The sequence below is a fragment of the Chaetomium tenue genome (assembly GCF_020726465.1).
Source record: "Chaetomium tenue strain MPI-SDFR-AT-0079 chromosome Unknown F5144scaffold_1, whole genome shotgun sequence".
Taxonomy (NCBI): Eukaryota; Fungi; Ascomycota; class Sordariomycetes; order Sordariales; family Chaetomiaceae; genus Chaetomium; species Chaetomium tenue.
The window spans coordinates 1,975,989-1,993,648 of NW_027117329.1; the positions used below are offsets into that span (position 1 = coordinate 1,975,989).

General features: G+C 55.5%; 3 protein-coding genes across 3 annotated transcripts; all 3 read left to right on the top strand.

Annotated features, from left to right (window-relative positions):
- Window positions 1-717: 717 nt before the first annotated feature.
- Window positions 718-2,738, top strand: F5144DRAFT_588511 (ligand-effect modulator 3 family; the record flags this gene model as incomplete). Its single annotated transcript, XM_066789940.1, has 3 exons — window positions 718-854; window positions 1,297-1,666; window positions 1,737-2,738. 3 exons carry the CDS (start codon window positions 718-720, stop codon window positions 2,736-2,738), a joined length of 1,509 nt encoding a protein of 502 aa, XP_066648188.1.
- Window positions 2,739-3,544: 806 nt separating this feature from the next.
- On the top strand, window positions 3,545-7,292 carry F5144DRAFT_25985 (FACT complex subunit-domain-containing protein). The gene is made up of 5 exons (XM_066783527.1): window positions 3,545-3,919; window positions 3,978-4,062; window positions 4,124-4,245; window positions 4,316-5,921; window positions 5,989-7,292. Exons 1-5 carry the CDS (start codon window positions 3,743-3,745, stop codon window positions 7,098-7,100), a joined length of 3,102 nt encoding a protein of 1,033 aa, XP_066648189.1. The 5' UTR covers window positions 3,545-3,742; the 3' UTR covers window positions 7,101-7,292.
- Window positions 7,293-13,744: 6,452 nt separating this feature from the next.
- F5144DRAFT_554532 (uncharacterized protein) lies at window positions 13,745-14,841 on the top strand. The gene has a single exon (XM_066787857.1). The coding sequence runs from the start codon at window positions 13,833-13,835 to the stop codon at window positions 14,538-14,540; it is 708 nt and encodes a 235-aa protein (XP_066648190.1). The 5' UTR covers window positions 13,745-13,832; the 3' UTR covers window positions 14,541-14,841.
- Window positions 14,842-17,660: the final 2,819 nt, after the last annotated feature.

A 17,660-nucleotide genomic window follows, 5' to 3' on the forward strand; every position in this document is an offset into this window, starting at 1 on the left:
AGGGCGAGAAGGCAGGGAAATAAGGCACCTGCGACGATCAACAAAGGCGGTATGATGACGGCAGGAGATCCGGGGAGATGGACAGCGGGAAGTCGATGGGGTCTTTTTTTTGCTATGGGAAGGCGAGAAGGCGGGAACTAGATGGGAGCATGAAGCTTCGAGGGAGGTTCCAGCGAGTTCACGGTGGGGTGCTGCTTGCTTCCCGCCCTACATACAGTATGCGGGAGGTAGCTCTTGCTCTGCGCACGTTCCTTGAATGCATCATCATTGCTGTAACACCAAGTCGATCAAGGACCGTGTTCTCTACCGCGGTGACAGCATCATAACTTGAATTCATCTTGCGCAAATCAGTTTGCATTGCTTGTTTCTACAAAATGATTGCCTGCCATGCTTTACCTCATTTTTCCATCTCTCAACTTGCCGTCCCAGTGCGCTGTGCATCGAAGGTAGCAGAGCAAGTCCCGGTGCGAAGGGCTCTGAAAGTTTCCATCTTCAGACGCCCGCACTGTGTGGGCAAGGAGGCAAGCTCCAGCTTCCCCTCCTTCATCCCCCCGCTACCTGGCCCTGGCCCATGCTTTCTCCACAACTTTGCGCTCGGCATCGCCGCTCATTTGCGTCGAATGTTTCTAGAAGACGCACAGACTCGGGAGTGGGCCGACCCCCCCTTACTCTATCCAGACTCGTGACCTGCACACGGCCCAATCCAGCCCAAAACCAATGGTGGGGGTGTTCTGGTTGGTTTTTGTCTTGTTCGCTGACGTGCTGACGTGCTGCCGCCAGCTTCGCCGACCTTCTCTGGCGGCTTCTCTTGCAGATCTGCCGCACTCTCTTTCGGGAGGGGGCGATGGCAGAACGTGAGGGTGGGAGGACAGGCAGAGCTAGCGCTGTGTTCTGCTGCATGCCTGTTTCCGGCACCCGGGCATGCCGGAGTCAAATTTAGCTGAGGGCAAATGACACAACAGCAGCTGGCCGTTGGGACGTTGGCCGTACCTTAATATCCGTTGACCTAGATAATCGTGCAAAGCAAAAACCGCAGGACCTGAAAACCCGTTCGTTGGATATTATCAAAATATTGTCGACTACGACAGCAAAGGAGCTTTGGTCTCCATGCCCGGGCTTTGGCGGGGCGCGAACAGGAGGTGCCTTGTTCTCTGTAGTTCTTAACCCTGACCCTCGCTGGGTTTTGCGCCCAAGAGATCGCGTAGCGCATGGCTCGCCCTGGGCAGACTGCAACTGAAGGAGAACCACGTGCAAAACCCCGTGACTGTTTCGTATCTCAAACCGGTTGGCACTCAGCCTCCTTGCCAAGAAGTACACGGACCACCTTACGACGCCGAGACCGAAGGCTCCGTGTCTCGAAACGCTCCTTTTCTTCTACAACTCCCCTTTGACATCCCGGGACCCTGGGACCGACCACGACAACGACGACCAGAAATCGCCTACCATGGCGCCCCGCCGTCGCCGTGGCGCCGCCAATGATGCCGGCGACGATGTCATTTCCGAGCCGGATGCGCCCAAGAACCGCCCGCCCAACACCGCCTTCCGCCAGCAGCGCATGCGCGCTTGGCAGTGTGTGCTGACACCCAAACTCATTGTCACCATCTTTTCCATTCTGGCCGCCATTTATCTCGGCTTTGGCGCCTACCTGACATATCTGGCACATACGGTACGCCTGTCGTGACCCCGCTCACGCGTTCGAGCGCGCAGCGAATACTAACCATCGCTTCTGTTTCTAGGTCCGGGACATCCGTATCGACTACACGAACTGCAAACACGATGCCCCAAATAAGTTCTCGCCGATGCCTTCGGACTACATCACAGCGCACTTCTCGAAAACAGACAGCAATTATAATCCCTACGAAGCAGAGTGGATGAAGGAAAACCGGACAGTGCAGGCCAAAGGCTACACGGACGAGCGCACCTTCTGCCGCATCAAGTTCAACATCCCCGAGGAGCTGAATCCCACAATCAGCTTCTTTTACAATCTCGAGAACTTCTACCAGAACCATCGCCGTTACGTCAACTCGTTCAATGCCAAGCAGCTACTCGGCGATGCCGTGGACGGTCGCACTATCAACGACTCCACCTGCGACCCGATCGCCTATGACCCACTGGGAAGCGGCAAGATCGTTTACCCATGTGGTCTCGTTGCCAATTCCTTCTTCAACGACACCTTCTCAAACCCGGTCCTCCTGTCCGTCCCTGGCTCGAACGCTGCGAATGAGACGTACAAGATGTCAACCAAAGGGATTGCTTGGAGCGGCATGAAGGACCTCTATGGCGAAACTAAATACGACATCAAACAGATTGTTCCCCCGCCGAACTGGGAACCGCGGTACAGGGGGGGTTATACCGAGAAGAACCCCCCGCCGAATCTAAAGGAAGATGAGGCTTTCCAGAACTGGATGATGCTGGCTGCGGCACCCAACTTCTTCAAGCTGTACCAGAGGAATGACAACGACGCCATGAAGGAGGGCCAGTACCAAGTCGAAATCGAGGACAACTTCGACACGACCAAGTACAACGGCCGCAAGGCTTTCGTCATAACCACCCTCTCCACCATGGGCTCCCGCAACATCTGGCCGGGGATCATATTCCTCATCGTGGGAGGAATCTGCCTGATCCTCGACATCTGGTTCATCCTGTCATTCTTCTTGTGGAAGCCCCGCAAGCTGGGTGACCCCTCGTACCTGTCGTGGAACCAGCCTTCCGCGCCCCAGGGACATGCGGCATCATAAGAACACGAAAACGATTTGGGAGCAGGGAAGCAGGTAGTGGAATACTGAATGATTGGGTGCTGCTTGTTTTTGTTGTTTTTTGCTAGAATAGTTTGGGATGTGGATTTACACGGCGCAAGAGGGTGGCATAAGGTGTCTCTTTTTTTTTCTACCTCCCTCCTTTCATTCCCCATCAATGTTCTCGTTCGATGTCTACCGAAATGAACCCGGCTTGTTGCCATGCTTTGAGTTGTTTGTTCGTACCGATGCCTATTTGCTGAGGAGGCAATGGGCATTGGAATTCTGGGATATGGGTAATGAATCAAGCGGCATCGTTCATCGTGACCCTGCCTCATTTGCTTCGGTCACTGACCCCCAGAGAAATTGGGCCTCGCTCTTTTTAAATTCGTGAGTTTCCGGTGTTTGAGTGTGAGCGATCGAGGGAATGGTTAGGTAATCTATAATCCGTCGAGTACTTCGGACATATCATCGAGTTGCGTAGTATGCAGTTCAAGTCTGTAGACAAACTACGAACAGCCTCTCGGTTTCCTACGACCCACACGCATCTATCTCCCTTCCAAGTTGTCCGCTTCCACAACAACACACTTCCCAAAATCAACGACTCCATCAAACATTTAGTGAAGAAAGCCAATTAGAAGCTTAGGCTATCAATTTACACAATCATATTCCCCATCACATGACACAATCCCAGGACTCTATTTGAAGCTCTCACTGAAAGTCGATCAGCTGTGGTCTGGTCCCAGGCCATTAACCACTTAGGCACCGGCCCCACCAAAACGCGACAAGGGGCTCCTTGACGTGAGCGTGGAACGCGATTTTTTGGCACCGGCCACCGCCCTGTGGCTCCTTGTCCGAAGGTAACTAACCTGGAAGCTCCATCGCGGTTCTTCGCTGCCGCATCGTTTCCAGCCAAAAAGGCGACAACCATTTTCTCCCTTCATCACACCCGTTGTCGGGGATAGTTCTGCCATCATCAATCGCAGCGATTTTCGCAATCGCCCACCATGGCGGACATCAAAATCGACAGCAAGGCCTTCCAGGAGCGCCTGTCGCACTTTGTCGCGGCATGGAAGGCCGACAAGCGTGCCGGCGACGCGCTCTTCGCCGGCGCCTCCTCCATCGTCGTCTTGATGGGCAAGGTTGACGAAGAGCCCGAATTTTACAAAAACAATGCCATGCATGTACGTCTCGTCAAGGTCATGATGATACAACCGTCGCGCAGCGCTAACAGGCCCTCAGTTCTGGCTGCTCGGCTACGAGTTCCCGACCACCCTGATGCTTTTTACGCTCGACACCCTATACATTCTCACAACACAAAAGAAAGGTTCGCTTACTCCAAACGCACGCCTGTTGAAACCGACAATACTAATCTATCGATCTCACAGCGAAGTACCTCGACCAGATCAAGGGCGGCCGTTTCCCCGTCGAAGTCCTCGTCCGAAGCAAGGACGCCGCCGAAAACGAGAAGCTTTTCGTCAAGATTACGGATGCGATCAAGGCGGCAGGCGTGAGTCATAACCCATACTTATTTCATACCCCTTACCGCTCTCCCCGAGCTGACAACAGTGGCGCTGCAGAAAAAAGTGGGCGTGCTCTCCAAGGACACCTCCAAGGGCCCATTCGTCGACGAGTGGAAGAAGACGTTTGCCGACAACTGCAAGGATGTCGAGGAGGTCGACATTGCCCAGGCCTTGTCCGCTGGTGCCTTCTCCGTCAAGGATGAGGCAGAGCTGCGGGCCATGCGGACCTCGTCCAAGGCCTGCGTCGCCCTCCTGACTCCGTATTTCCTCGACGAGATGTCCAACATTCTCGACCAGGATAAGAAGATCAAGCACAGCGTGTTAGCCGACAAGGTTTTCAGCAAGATCGAGGACACCAAGTTCTGGAAAACCGTGGAGCTTCCCAATCGCCAAAAGATGCCTGCAGATTTCGACCCCGAGCAGCTCGACTGGATCCTAGGGCCGATGGTGCAGAGCGGGGGGAAGTTCGACCTAAAATGGCATGCTGACGCCGACGATCAACCACTCCACCCAGGCATCATTGTCGCGGCTATGGGTTTGCGATATAAGTCCTACTGCTCGCAGATCGCCCGGACCTTCATGGTTGACCCCAACAAGTCCCAAGAAAGCAACTACAAATTCCTCCTCGCAGTCCACAACCTGATCCTAAAGGAGATTCGCGACGGTGTTGCCGTTAAAGATGTCTACAGCAAGGCTCTAAGCCTAATCAAGTCCAAGAAGCCCGAGCTTGAGAAGCATTTCCTGAAGAACGTCGGGTACGGTATCGGGCTCGAGAACAGGGACCCGACGCTGGTCATTAGCGCCAAGAACTCGAGGACGCTGCGTGACGGTATGACGCTTTGCATCACCACCGGATTCAGCGATATCCAAAATCCTGATCCTCAAGATAAGAATAGCAAGGTTTACTCGCTTGTCCTTACCGACACGATTCGTGTCACCGCTGGTGAGGTGGTCGTGTTCACCGGCGAGGCGCCCGTCGACGCAGACGCGACATCCTTCTTCTTCAAGGATGAGGAGGAGGCCCAGCCAACGCCGAAGAAGGAGAAGAGGGACTCGCGGGTGGGTGCTGTTGCCACTAAGAACATCACCAGCACACGGCTACGTTCCGAACGGAATACGGCGCCCGATGATGATGCCGACAAGCGACGCAAGAATCACCAAAAAGAGCTCGCGGCCAGGAAGCAGAAGGAGGGCTTGACCAAGTACGCCGAGTCCACTGATGACAAGAACGGTGTCGAGGTCAAGAAATTCAAGCGCTTCGAGTCGTACAAGCGAGACAACCAGTTCCCGCCCAAGATTCGGGATATGGGCATCGTTATCGACCAGAAGAACGCAACCATCGTTCTTCCCGTAATGGGGCGGCCCGTCCCGTTCCACATCAACACCATCAAAAACGCCAGCAAGAGTGATGAGAATGACTGGTCGTTCCTGCGTATCAACTTCCTCTCTCCAGGCCAGGGCGTCGGCCGTAAGGATGATCAACCCTTCGAGGATGCAACAGCCCATTTCGTCAGGAGTTTGACTTTCCGGTCCATGGATGGCGATCGATATGCGGACATCGCAAATCAGATTTCGAACATGAAACGCGAGTCCGTTAAGAAGGAACAGGAGAAGAAGGACATGGAAGATGTCGTGGAACAAGACAAGCTAGTCGAGATAAGAAGTAAGATCCACCCCCCAACCCCTTTCGGTTTTTTTCAGTATTGGGATACGATACTAACATACCCCAGATCGACGCCCTGCCGTGCTAGATAACGTCTTCATTCGGCCGGCCATGGAAGGCAAGCGGGTACCCGGGAAAGTCGAGATACACCAGAACGGTATCCGATACCAGTCGCCCCTTAGCACCACACAGCGAGTCGACGTCCTGTTTTCCAACGTCCGCCACCTCTTCTTCCAGCCATGCCAGAATGAGCTGATTGTCATTATCCACCTTCACCTCAAGGACCCAATCCTCTTCGGCAAGAAAAAGACGAAAGACGTTCAGTTCTACAGGGAGGCGACGGATATCCAGTTTGACGAGACCGGCAACCGGAAGCGCAAGTACAGATACGGCGACGAAGATGAGTTTGAAGCCGAACAAGAAGAGCGCCGCCGCCGTGCGGAGCTTGACCGTCTTTTCAAGAGCTTCGCCGAGAAGATTGCCGAGGCCGGCCGCAACGAAGGCATCGAAGTGGACATGCCGCTTCGCGACCTCGGCTTCCACGGTGTACCCAACCGCAGCAACGTCTACATCCAGCCAACCACCGAGTGCCTCATCCAGATCACCGAGCCGCCATTCATGGTTATCACGCTCGATGACATCGAGGTTGCCCATCTGGAACGTGTGCAGTTCGGCCTCAAGAACTTTGATCTTGTCTTCGTCTTCAAGGACTTTAGCAGACCGCCCGCCCACGTCAACACCATCCCTGTCGAGTCGCTCGAGGACGTGAAGGAGTTCCTCGACTCGTCAGACCTCTCTTACTCAGAAGGTCCGCTCAACCTCAACTGGTCGGTCATCATGAAGACTGTCACGGCCGACCCGCACCAGTTCTTCGTCGACGGCGGCTGGGGATTCCTTCAGAACGACTCGGACGACGAGGACGGCTCCGAAGAGGAGGAGGAAGAAAGCGCGTTCGAGATTGACGAGAGCGAGCTCGAGGAGGCGTCTGACTCAAGCGAAGAGGGCTCGGACTACGACTCGAACGCGTCGGCGGATGCGAGCGACGAGGCTGAGATGAGTGACGAGGAGGAGGGTGAGGACTGGGATGAGCTCGAGCGGAAGGCCAAGAAGAGGGATCGTGAGAGCGCGCTGGAGGAGGAAGAGCAGCGGGGGGGTAAGAAGAAGCAGCGGAAGAGATGAGCTTGGGGTCGTGAGTGAGGGGAGGGAGGTGGAGATGGTTCTTGGGGTTCTTGGGTCAGGCCGGGAACGGATATCGCTTGTTGGTTTTAACGTGTAAATTTACTGAGTTACTGGGTCTGCGTTGCCATTCCATTTTGGTTTGATTCCGCTGGCAACGGTGGGCAGGATTTCCGAAGGAGTCCGTGTATCTATCTCAAAGCTTTGTATTGCTAGCTCTTAAGGGGTGATTTTCTTCTCTGCCATCGCTACCTAGGTGGGTGGTTAATGTGTGGTGGACTGCCCCGGACTTCTTGAGCTACATCTGAAGAGTTGTTGGATTTCCTTAGTACTTGGCCAACAGATATTGGTTCAGAATTCGTTTCCCTTCCATGAGTTGAATTTAGTTCATTTCGTCTTGTCTAGTTCCGATTTTATGGTGGTGTTGCGCCTGCTTGGTTGTTCTATATGGTTGGTGTTGTTGCATTTAAGAAGCCCGTTCGTTGTTGACATGCCCCTTACCGGGAAAAGAGGAATCATTATGAAAGGGCAATGAAGCAACTAGCTCCCCATCAATCTCTGCCCTCGTTGCATCCCGAGTGTTCGTCAACGCATATATGAGAAGCAAAAGAAAACAACGCCGAGACAGACGAGAAAGAATCACAACAAAAAAGGCGCGAAATTTTTTGTAAAAATAAATCAAAAAGCCCACCGCCTAACCTCCCGCCGATATTTAATCGACGAGAAGGTAGATGGCTACGAAAACTCCTCTTGGGGAGTTTTGCGTCGGTGGGATTCGAACCCGCACCCTTAATGGGTGTACCACTACGCGTTTACGGTCTACGGCAGATTATGAGTCTGCGCTCCCCCCGCTTCGCCACACTGGAAGTTGCGTTTCTTTGCGGGGGGAAGTTGCTGTGGGGAGCGAGGTACGTGTATATTAAGGGCCAATGGCAGGTCTGGAGAGGGGGGGGAGGAAGAAGTTGAGATGGAAGACTGTGGTAGCAAGTTGTGGGTGTGAGGTGGGAGAAGTCGGGGACTCTAGGTTGGGAGACTGAGTTGCTAACACCGTTGAGATACGTGAATGGCGAGGAAAGCAATGGGGTGGAAGCAATCACCTTGTATGTATTGCGAAGAGCAAGTGGGAAAGGGAAAGGGGGGAACATGATCGGGGGGCATGGGGACATGAAGGATATGTTCGTGTCACCAACGGAATTCCAGAAACAAGGTTGAGTAGAACTTAATTCAGACGAGTTTTGTGGTGAGTAAGTAGTAAAGCAGGAAACTCTTCTCGATAGTGTGATTAACCCACATCAGACACTCCCTTTCTTCATCTGCAGTAGTTGATAAAAGTGAAACGAAGCTGGTTTGATAACAATACTGGTGTCACAAGGCAGTTAACTCACTCACAGAAGCACACGATTAAACATCCATTCCATCATATGAGCTTATCATAGAGAAAATCAACGTCTGGTGTGTCTATAAAACTATTGCTGCGAATACCGTGTGCTTGCTCCCTTACCTGGCCACCAACATGGGAGCGGCAGGCATTACAAGGCGCCAACGGGTTGAACGATGACAACAGCAAGTAACCACGGCCATGTGCTGTTACCCCGATCACATGCACACATACCAAAAGATCACAAGAGAAGAAGCAGGGCGGAGTCCGCGGGGCCCTCAGGAAACGGAGAGTGAGGGAGCCTAACGGCCAGTGTTGGCATGCCGGACGGGCACGAGGGTCTGCTATGTGGCCAAGCCAACTGTGCAACTCATCACGGAAGCCAGTGACAACCTCCCATTCCGCAGTTGGCAGCGCCAGCTAAGCCCCGGCTTCCCTCGAGCAATAATACTGGTGGTGTATCTGAGACAGACAGACAGCAGCCAGTTCAGCCGGCGTTCTTTTTGGAATCCCTTACCGCCCCTGGCGCCGTGTGCGCTCGGTGCACCGTTCCACAAGCTTGGGGAGGACGGAGGCAGGAGCTCCTGCTGACCCGAGGGGATGCCACCCGGCCCGGAGAGCTGGGAAGGATCCTCGGCTCTGGAGACGAGGCGTGGCCTCATCTTCACCCGGGGGAGGGGGGAAATCCTGCGCGAGGCTTGAAGCAGAAAAAAACCGCACCAGCTCTCAGCCTAGAACTAACGCTTGTTAACTCGTGGCGTCTCTGGCGCATGACGAGAACAGGAAGATTGGCGCGAATCTGCCCTTCGCTTGGGAGAGGGAGCATTCGATGGCACAGTGCTAAACGGAATCACCCGTCCGTCCTCAGCCACGTTGTTGCCATCGTCAAGTCCCACGTTCCCGGCCAGATGAAGCCGCTCAGACATCCGCCCATCGTAGGGGGTGGAGGGGGGGGGAAGGCGGCATGCACGCAAGAAAGGACAAGCAAGCATATCCCTGCCAGACCAGTCCCAGCGGGGAGGAAGCTGCAGGCCATCCCCAAGATTCCCAACCCGAGGGACCCGGTGAGCGAGCTGCGGCCCAAATGTCTCAGCCACTGCTGCGGGACCTGCCAGTCAAGATGCCGTGCTCAGCACATGGCATCATCCCGCCCGTTTCCATTTCCAACTTGACCGAGCAAAGCAAGCAGGAAAGCGCGCGCAAAGGAAGCAAGCAAGCACGGGATGGATGGCATGGATGGGAGGTGTTCGTGATCCATGGCCCGCACGTGCATACATACCATACATCCCTCCCATCCACCCCCCCCTTTCGCTTCGACGAACCGAACCGAGCCGTTCAGGCAGAGCCTCCTGGTTGCTGGCGCGCCGATCTGCTGCTTGTTCGTTGCCGAATGGCACGAAGGAACCTCAAGGCGCACCAGGGACCCCACGCGAGCGTTTGGCGTTTGCGAGCTGAATCCCAAGAATCATTTTAGTACGCGATTAGAACGGTGGGGCGTTCCGAGACCATTCCCTATCCGTCCGGTCGAGCATTAGCGTTCGACACGAGACGAGGGGGGGTCTTTTCCCTGGGCCGGCTCGTCGTCCCCGACGGTCGACCCCAAGTTTTCTCTTCCCCCCCCCAGGCGCCCCCCGGTTCGCTAGTTAGGGGCATCCAACAGGCCGGTTCAACGAAGGGAGCGCTTCCACTAGCAGGGATATTTGTCGCCGGCACCGGGTTTTTGTCTCAGTCTGCTTTTCAGCTTCGAGTGAGATGGGAAAATCGGGCGCGATCCGTCTGCTTGGCCTCACGGACGGGAGGAACCCAGCAGGCCGTGCTGACGGGGTCGTGTCGTTCTGTTTCGGCGGGAGCCGATGTGAACGTTGATCTGGATATCAAGTTGGGGAAAGCTCGTTTCTGATGCGGGAAACCGGCGACAAGCGACAGGCACAGTGATGAAACGGGAGATAGGTCCTGTCGATCCCATCAAGGACCGCACAATCATGGAGGGCTTTTGAGAACTCACGCTCTCGGAGTGTCAGCATGTCTTGAACGACTTCTTCAACGTTCTGGAATAGCCAACGGGATGTTGAAACGGGCACCTTAACGAGTATGGCGGCGCCACTATCACGTCTCGAGCATGCTGTTTCTCACTTGTTTGGATGAAGGTCGTAATGCACGTGGAATGTTGATTATTGATTCGTACAGGTTCGGGGGGCGTTGACAGGTGGATCGGCAATGATGCTGCATCTGGTGTATGTACTGTGGTACGTACAGCCAAGGCTCGGATCTGCCCGTGTTCATGTCTCTCAATCGTCTCACTCGATGTCACTTCTCGGGACGAGAAATTAACGAGAAGTTGTCAGGATGATAACTGCTGTGGCTGGTCGGGGGGTTCTGGTTGGTGTGACTGACTGGCCGTGCATGATGGCTTGCGCTCGGTGTTGGAGAAGAACACTCAACTCAGGCTTGGACTCAAGCTTGAGATGTGCCGACAAACCCAACTCGGGATCGTCCCACCTAGTGAGACAAGACTTGTCCGCTTGTATAAAATGGCGCTGCTAACAAGACCCTGATGTGGAGTCCTCGCAACGCTAATTTAAGTGTCGCCGGCTCTCTGGGATTCTTGCGGACCTGATGAGATCTCTCGATTTCCGTCTTGGCCATGATGGGAGCGCGATCTCATGGGTCTCTGGACTGAAGAAGGGGCGGGCGTGCCACTGGATGGAGGTATGGAAATTCGCGTCAGCAGCCAACAATGGTGCTATTCATTTCGCCTCCCTCCTCAGCCCTCGGCCGGGAGGCCTAAGACGGAAATGGGAACCGGTCACACCTGAGAGTTCCCAACTTCCCTCATTCTCATCAGTTCGGTCTCGGACCGCTTGTGCACAGCAAGGCATCGACCACGAGGCACAACCAGGGTGATCAAGCCTACCGGGGCACGGTTCGCAGATGTCAAGACTTCTGGCGGCCAATGGCAGAGCTGCAGGTGAGACCATTATCGAGGCAGACTGCAGCCCCGAAGTCCCACACTGTCTTTCCCGTGGTCGGAAAACGTCCCCGGCGAGGACCCCCCAGAGGGAACTTGGGTGCTGTCCAACGACAAATGGGTGACAATTTAGGTGATTCACCCGATGGGCGTTGGGCGAGCACTCGCTTACCTTCGCACAACATTGACTAATGTATGAAAATCTCCGACTGACATTTGTGGCGTGCAAGTGTTCGGAACAAAACCAGCATCCGGGCCTCAACTGCGGAATGAGTTCGTGTAACTACGCTGGAGTGTGAAGGACAGCACGGGCCGTAAACAGCGCATCGACTGGTTGGATTTCGTGACATTCTTCCGCAAAGGTTTGGATGCGCAGCGTGTGGCACTCGTAATCACAATCGTCCAGTTGCTAGCCGCCGTAACCATTTGTGTCAAGCCAGGCGCCGCCGGTGTACCGACGCCAAGGGGACTTGGGGAGGTCAGACTGCTCGCTGATCGGTTTCTCCCCGAGCGACCTCGGGCAACAACGGGGCGGGGCGGGGGATCTAAAGTTCCTTCCGATCAGGCGATCGGAAATCGGAGGCGTGTCTGTGGGGTAGGGGCGAAGAGATCAAGTGGGAAGCAAGATGCGGCGCTCGCCTTGTTCGTCCGACGCGCATCTCGTGTTCAGGCTGAAATATAAGGACCGATGGTGCCCAAGATTACGTTGGGAAACACGATAGCGCCGGGGCAGGATCTTTACAAAAAAGTGGGAGCACATGTCCTTCGTTCCAATGTTGGCGCTTGTTCCGGAAGGCTGAAGACTGTGCCATCTGTCAAAATGCCCATCGAGATCGGATCGCAACAGGGGTGGGTGGCTGGTTGCCTTGGCCCCGTGTCTACGCTGTCAATGCCCTCTACTGTGTATGAAAGAGCTTCGTGAACCGGCGTTCTCTGCGCATCTGGCGGTGGCCCGAGCGGAAAACTAGTCTTTCGAATCTTCCAGGAGAGGCACAGTTGAGATCGTCGGGTATCGGTGAACAGACAAGAAGTTCCCGAAAGGGGTGGTGGGCAAGTAATTTAGCTGTCTGATGTATAATCGCTCACTCAGATGACGATATTGTTTGAGCCCTGCTGGGGCAACTAACGAGCCCGGTCTGGGGCGGCTCGTTGGGGGCCTGGGGGCCTCGTCATGGGTCGGATATGGGGTGGTGGTGGCCCTCGAGCGCTTGCAGTCCTGTTGGTGTCGTCGAGCTGACAGAATGCCCTGGCTGTTCGATCGGCTCAGACAATGCCACATGGCAGAACATCCGGGCACACAGGACCCATTTCGCCTGTGACTGTGACGAGAGAGTTGTCCGAGTGGTAGGTGGTGACGGCATCTCGTCATGCGGGCAATGGACAGGAGGAGGAGGGATCAGATAAATTGCTGGTTTGGACGCAGGAGCAGGCACGATGCAACCCCATCGGCGACTGTATCTGACATGGCCCATCATGCTGCGGGCCAATCTGACGTTTGCCAGCCGATGCATGGGACAAGACGAACAACCCCCGGGGGGAGTGGGGCTCCGGGGGGAGAGCCAGTGAGCGAACGTTGGTCGGTAAGGAGCGGGCCCGCGGGCAAGAATCCCACACCGTGTTGAAGGCCGGGCTGGACGTTAGCGTCTGTCATGCTGGCATTCGATTGCACAGGACGCGGTGATAGCGCAGGAGCGACATCGGTAGCGGACCCGCTCGGATGAACCCAGCGGGAGGGTTGTGAGATGTGATTTCCTGCAGTCATCGCCTGATCCTGGGACGCGGCTGTGTGCCCCGGGGCCAATGGCAGGGCTGGCCACGTTCTGCCCCCCCCCCCTTGCCCAAGGCTGTCTTTGCCCATTCAGGAACCATTCCCGATCGCAGGGGCCCATCCCGCGGTCCCGTAGAATGGGCAGGATGCGATCGCCCGAGTCGCCCCCATGTGGTTTTGTGGTTTTCTGGTTCGGTGATGATGAGGCGCCCGTTATGACCAACGAATGTCTCGTCCTGCGACAGACTGATCGGCCAGGTTTTGATTGCCGACATGCTCTCGGCGGATTTGGGTCTCTCTCCCGCGAGTCCACCCACAGCCCACACAGGCGAGGTGTGGGATGTTGGAACGGTGCGGGATTCCATCATCCTTCGGACCGGGGTCCATCTCCGTCATGTGGTGTCGTGCTGTGCATACCGCATGCACAGTACCAGTACATGTAATCTGTACGAAGTACTTCGTACCAACATCATGCAAGGCCAGCCGCGCGGGCAGCTCTCGAAGCCGCCTTCTTGGGGCCAGATAACTAAGCCATCATCCGCATTCCGGCCGAGCCTGTGTGTATTGGTGTTTCGAAGAGGTTGCCTAACAAAGAACCCTACTAATCGGGCTATCCGTGGAATGTTATGTGTGAGAATGGGATTTCGAGTCTCCACATCCCATGTTCCAGCGTTCCGTTCCCAGGACATGGGATGTGTTGCCCCCCGTCCCTCCTCCGTCCCCCCCCTGGCTCGAGCCCGGGTGTTCATCCGTTGGAGTCAACTCTGTCACAATAGAAGTGGGCCGAGGTCAAAGCTTCAAAGCACTCGAGGAAACGGCGGTATGTACATGGGCTCGAGATGGGATGGTGCGGTTTCGGTCAGCCATAAGTTCCCCCCTTGGAACCGAGGGAAATCCCAGGAAATTCTTTTGTCCCGAGTTTGGCGAGCTTCGATTTTGACAGGCGCGCACAACGGCGAACGAGATCGTCTCCCGAAGCCGTGTGTGCCAGACAGAGTATTTTTAGCATCGGCGGTTCGCGGTTCGGGCGTGCGTGGTGTGGTGGGGTGCGTCGCACGTGTCGAACAATGCGGGTCAGGCCATCGAAGCTCTCATCTCCGAAATGACGATGGTCCCAAGATCTCGCTAGCTGATAAACGAGTTTCCCAATTTGGTGGGCATCTCGCCCGGGAATCGCCATGGCCTCTTCATCCGGACCGGGTGTTTGGATTGCGGAGTCGGGTGTTGCTCGGTGTGGTATTTGTCTTCCCATGTGGCTCCAAGCTCTTTTGTGGGTTTTCTCCAGGCTTGGAGGCAACGGCGAAACGGCAAACGCCAATGATGGAATAGTGCTGTATAACAAAACAAATAATTATTGCTAGCCACCTCTGCTAAGTGTAGCTCGACCAGGATCTGCCGACTCTGGACTTCAATGCCGACGGGCGTTCCATCCAGTGCCGATCTGAGACTCGCCGGTAATGACGAGTTTCGTTTCCTGGTGTCCATTTCGTGTGTTTCATGCTTTTGGGCAGAACGGTGCAGCAGTGCAGCGGTAATGCCAAGGGTAGGCTGCCCTGGTTCCGTGCATTTAATCTGGAGTGATCCCATTGGCTGCCTTTGGAGTGGAGTCTCCCTCGGTCGTCCTGCAGCCTGTTGGTTCTTTGGGTCTCCCATCCGGCACCAATGCCCAGCATGCCTCTCGGATCTGCCTTCACATTATGAGTCCCCGATGCAACCGTTCGATTAGCGAGGAAAGCCAACCCCCAAACCTTGGCTTCGCCGAGGCTAGCGCGCGACACCTCCCACCACGCCGTGTCATCGACCAAAATTGGCTCCGCCCTTTCATCTCGTGACCCTTGCCGTGGGAACAACCGTCTCGCGGGGACACCGCAAGATCCGATCGAGCCAGCCTCGCGTGCCTCGTTCGCCCAATGACTCGCCTGCACCACACAGCACGTCCGTTCCGACTGCCACGCTGCCCAAAACATGTTGCGTTTGGAAACGTCACACACGCGGCGCTTGTTCCAAGCCTCGAAGTTCCCGGCATTTGGGAGAGTTCCACACCGTCTCGAGACGGTACGCCGTCGGTTCAAAATTCCTGCCAAAAGGTTCGAATTGCAACTGCCGCGCCACCCGTTCGCTGATGGCGAGGATGGCTACCCCCCCGGACAGCAGATCGCTCACATTCCCACCAGTTTCCGTGTGGGTCGACCGTTATTTCTTCGGGGTCCCGCTTGACCGCCGACCGCCGAAACGGGTAGCATCTCCTTGCTTTTCTCCAACTTAATCGAGCGCCCCAGTCAGTGTGTTATTCGTAACTGTACGTATCGTGACACTGTGCTTGGAGGGATGGATGGAGAAGGCAATCATCCATATTGTCCTGGCGGAATGAGACATTTCGTTCTAGAAAACGCAACGAGTCAAATCCTACCAATGCACCGACTCGGGTATGCCGGGCAATTCAGCGCCCGCGCAGTATTGCCGCAAGGGATACCCCGGACTTGCCTCCCAAGGAAAACAAGCCTTCCTTTGACCATGGCTGCCCGTCCTGCAGGCACTCGAGCTCTCCGTGTTGCTCAAAACTACCGCAAATGATTCCGTCCGTCCCTTGCTTACGGAAGTCCTCCGTTCGATGCCTGGAGCTGACGTTTCCTTGGCTTAGGCAAGTTATTGGGTGTCCGAAGCACAGTGCAATGCACGCGGATCGGACGATCGAGAAGTGACGGCGAGATCTGACATGCATGTGGGGAGCGGCAGAAGACGGCGAAGGCCTTCAAGATGGGAGACTCGGCAGTTGCCTCGTTCGTCTTATAAAAAGACATCCAGGGGAACAGTACCTGGCAGCAGCAGTCTTGGGCTTTCGGCGGCGAAAAGTTGTGACGGTTACGTGCCCATGCACGATGCATTCCGGGCTTGCGGGGCTTCTAGGGCTCTCAACTTGAATAACTTTATCAAGAACGAAGCTGTATCCCTATATCATTCGATCGAGCCTCCAGGCAGCGAGTGCGGCAATCCATTCCTCCTGCAGGTCACCCGTCTCTCCTGGCACCTCGCACTCACCGCATCGGCTGGCTGACTGGGGTTCGGGGTTTTCGTCAGCCGGAAAACATCGAGATCACCCGGGCTGGTGGTACCCCAACTTGCAAACCACCCCCCCCCAGCGAGCGTCTTGGCCCGGTGAGATTTTGTGCCTCCTTGACCCCCTTTCCCGTCCCAAGACGGGCCCCCACCCACGCGCCAATCTCATCAGGGCAATCTGGGTTGCATTTTCCTGGCATCTCTTCCAGATGCCCGGCTCCAGGTTACGCCTTACGCAATGCCCGAACACATGGTCGAATACGGTACAATACGGCCTGACCGCATGTCCCACGGATTACACGCCTCCTCTGCAAGCTCCCCATCTGCACGGGATTGACTGTGTGCCTAGCGCTTTGCTGGCTGCACTGCCCAAGTTAGTCTAGGACCCTAGCAACGGCTTGCCTAAAGGATGGAATGAGACACGAGGCTGGCGATGGAGGCCGCATGAATCCCGTAATGCGTGCGCACTGGGGTATGGACAACTTAGCACAACCCTCCAACCGCCGCGCATCGCCTTGAGTCCCCGGACACGATCCCCTGCGCATGGCCCTTCATACGAGTATAACTACTGGACAGTACACACATGTACAGCATCTCGCCGACGCCCCTGCAGCCCCGATCGTCCCCGCTTCTTCTGTCTTCCTCGCTGGCAGATCTCCGTCCTGAAATTTGACAAGGACTTTCCTCGACTCGATGTTTGTATACACCCAGTACATACATTATAGGGCAAACTTTCATAGTTGCAGGTTGGGAGGGGCTCTTGGGCTCCTTTTCCCATTTTCTTTTGGTTCGGCAATCCTTTGCGGCAGACTTCGCCGATAGCTAGCCAGTGAACCAAGGAGCGCTGCTCGGGAGAGACCCGGGGCGTGCGTGTACTTGCATCCAGTACAGTGGAGTATACTAGTGTACGAATAGACACAGAGATGTACAACGATACCAAAAAAAACGGAGCTCGCTGGCTGGCACGTAATGTAAGGCCTGGCGTGTTTGGCTTTCCTATTCCCCACTCCACATCACATTGCGGCAGAAACAAGACTACCTTACTTAGGTGGGGACTTGCTGGGGTCCCGGTCGAGGTACCTGGTCAGACTCCGCGAGACAAGGTATTGGCGCGAATGGGGGGGAACGGCACGTTCCCACAACCCATTTCCACGGGAGCCCGGGCGGATCCACTGACTGATCTCGATCGCTCCTTACCTTTATCCACACAGTGCCCATCGTCCATCGTCCCGAGTGTGGACCCCGAGCGACTGCAGCCCCCCCTTGCACGCAGAGTCGCCCAGGTCAATCAGCTCCTGACAGAAACAGGAAACACACAAAACCGCAGCACCCGCCACCGCCTCGTCCGATTCCCTCTCGGTCTGCACCCTTACCTACCTATTCTGCCCATTC

What these genes read in the sequence shown, in the direction of transcription:
- F5144DRAFT_25985 (XM_066783527.1), top strand. Translation starts at nt 3,743, where the DNA reads ATGGCGGACATCAAAATCGACAGCAAGGCCTTCCAGGAGCGCCTGTCG. An exon ending in TCTCACAACACAAAAGAAAG is followed by an intron (nt 4,063 to 4,123) that starts GTTCGCTTACTC and finishes TCGATCTCACAG; the next exon opens with CGAAGTACCTCGACCAGATC. An exon ending in CAAGCTAGTCGAGATAAGAA is followed by an intron (nt 5,922 to 5,988) that starts GTAAGATCCACC and finishes AACATACCCCAG; the next exon opens with ATCGACGCCCTGCCGTGCTA.
- F5144DRAFT_554532 (XM_066787857.1), top strand. Translation starts at nt 13,833, where the DNA reads ATGTTATGTGTGAGAATGGGATTTCGAGTCTCCACATCCCATGTTCCA.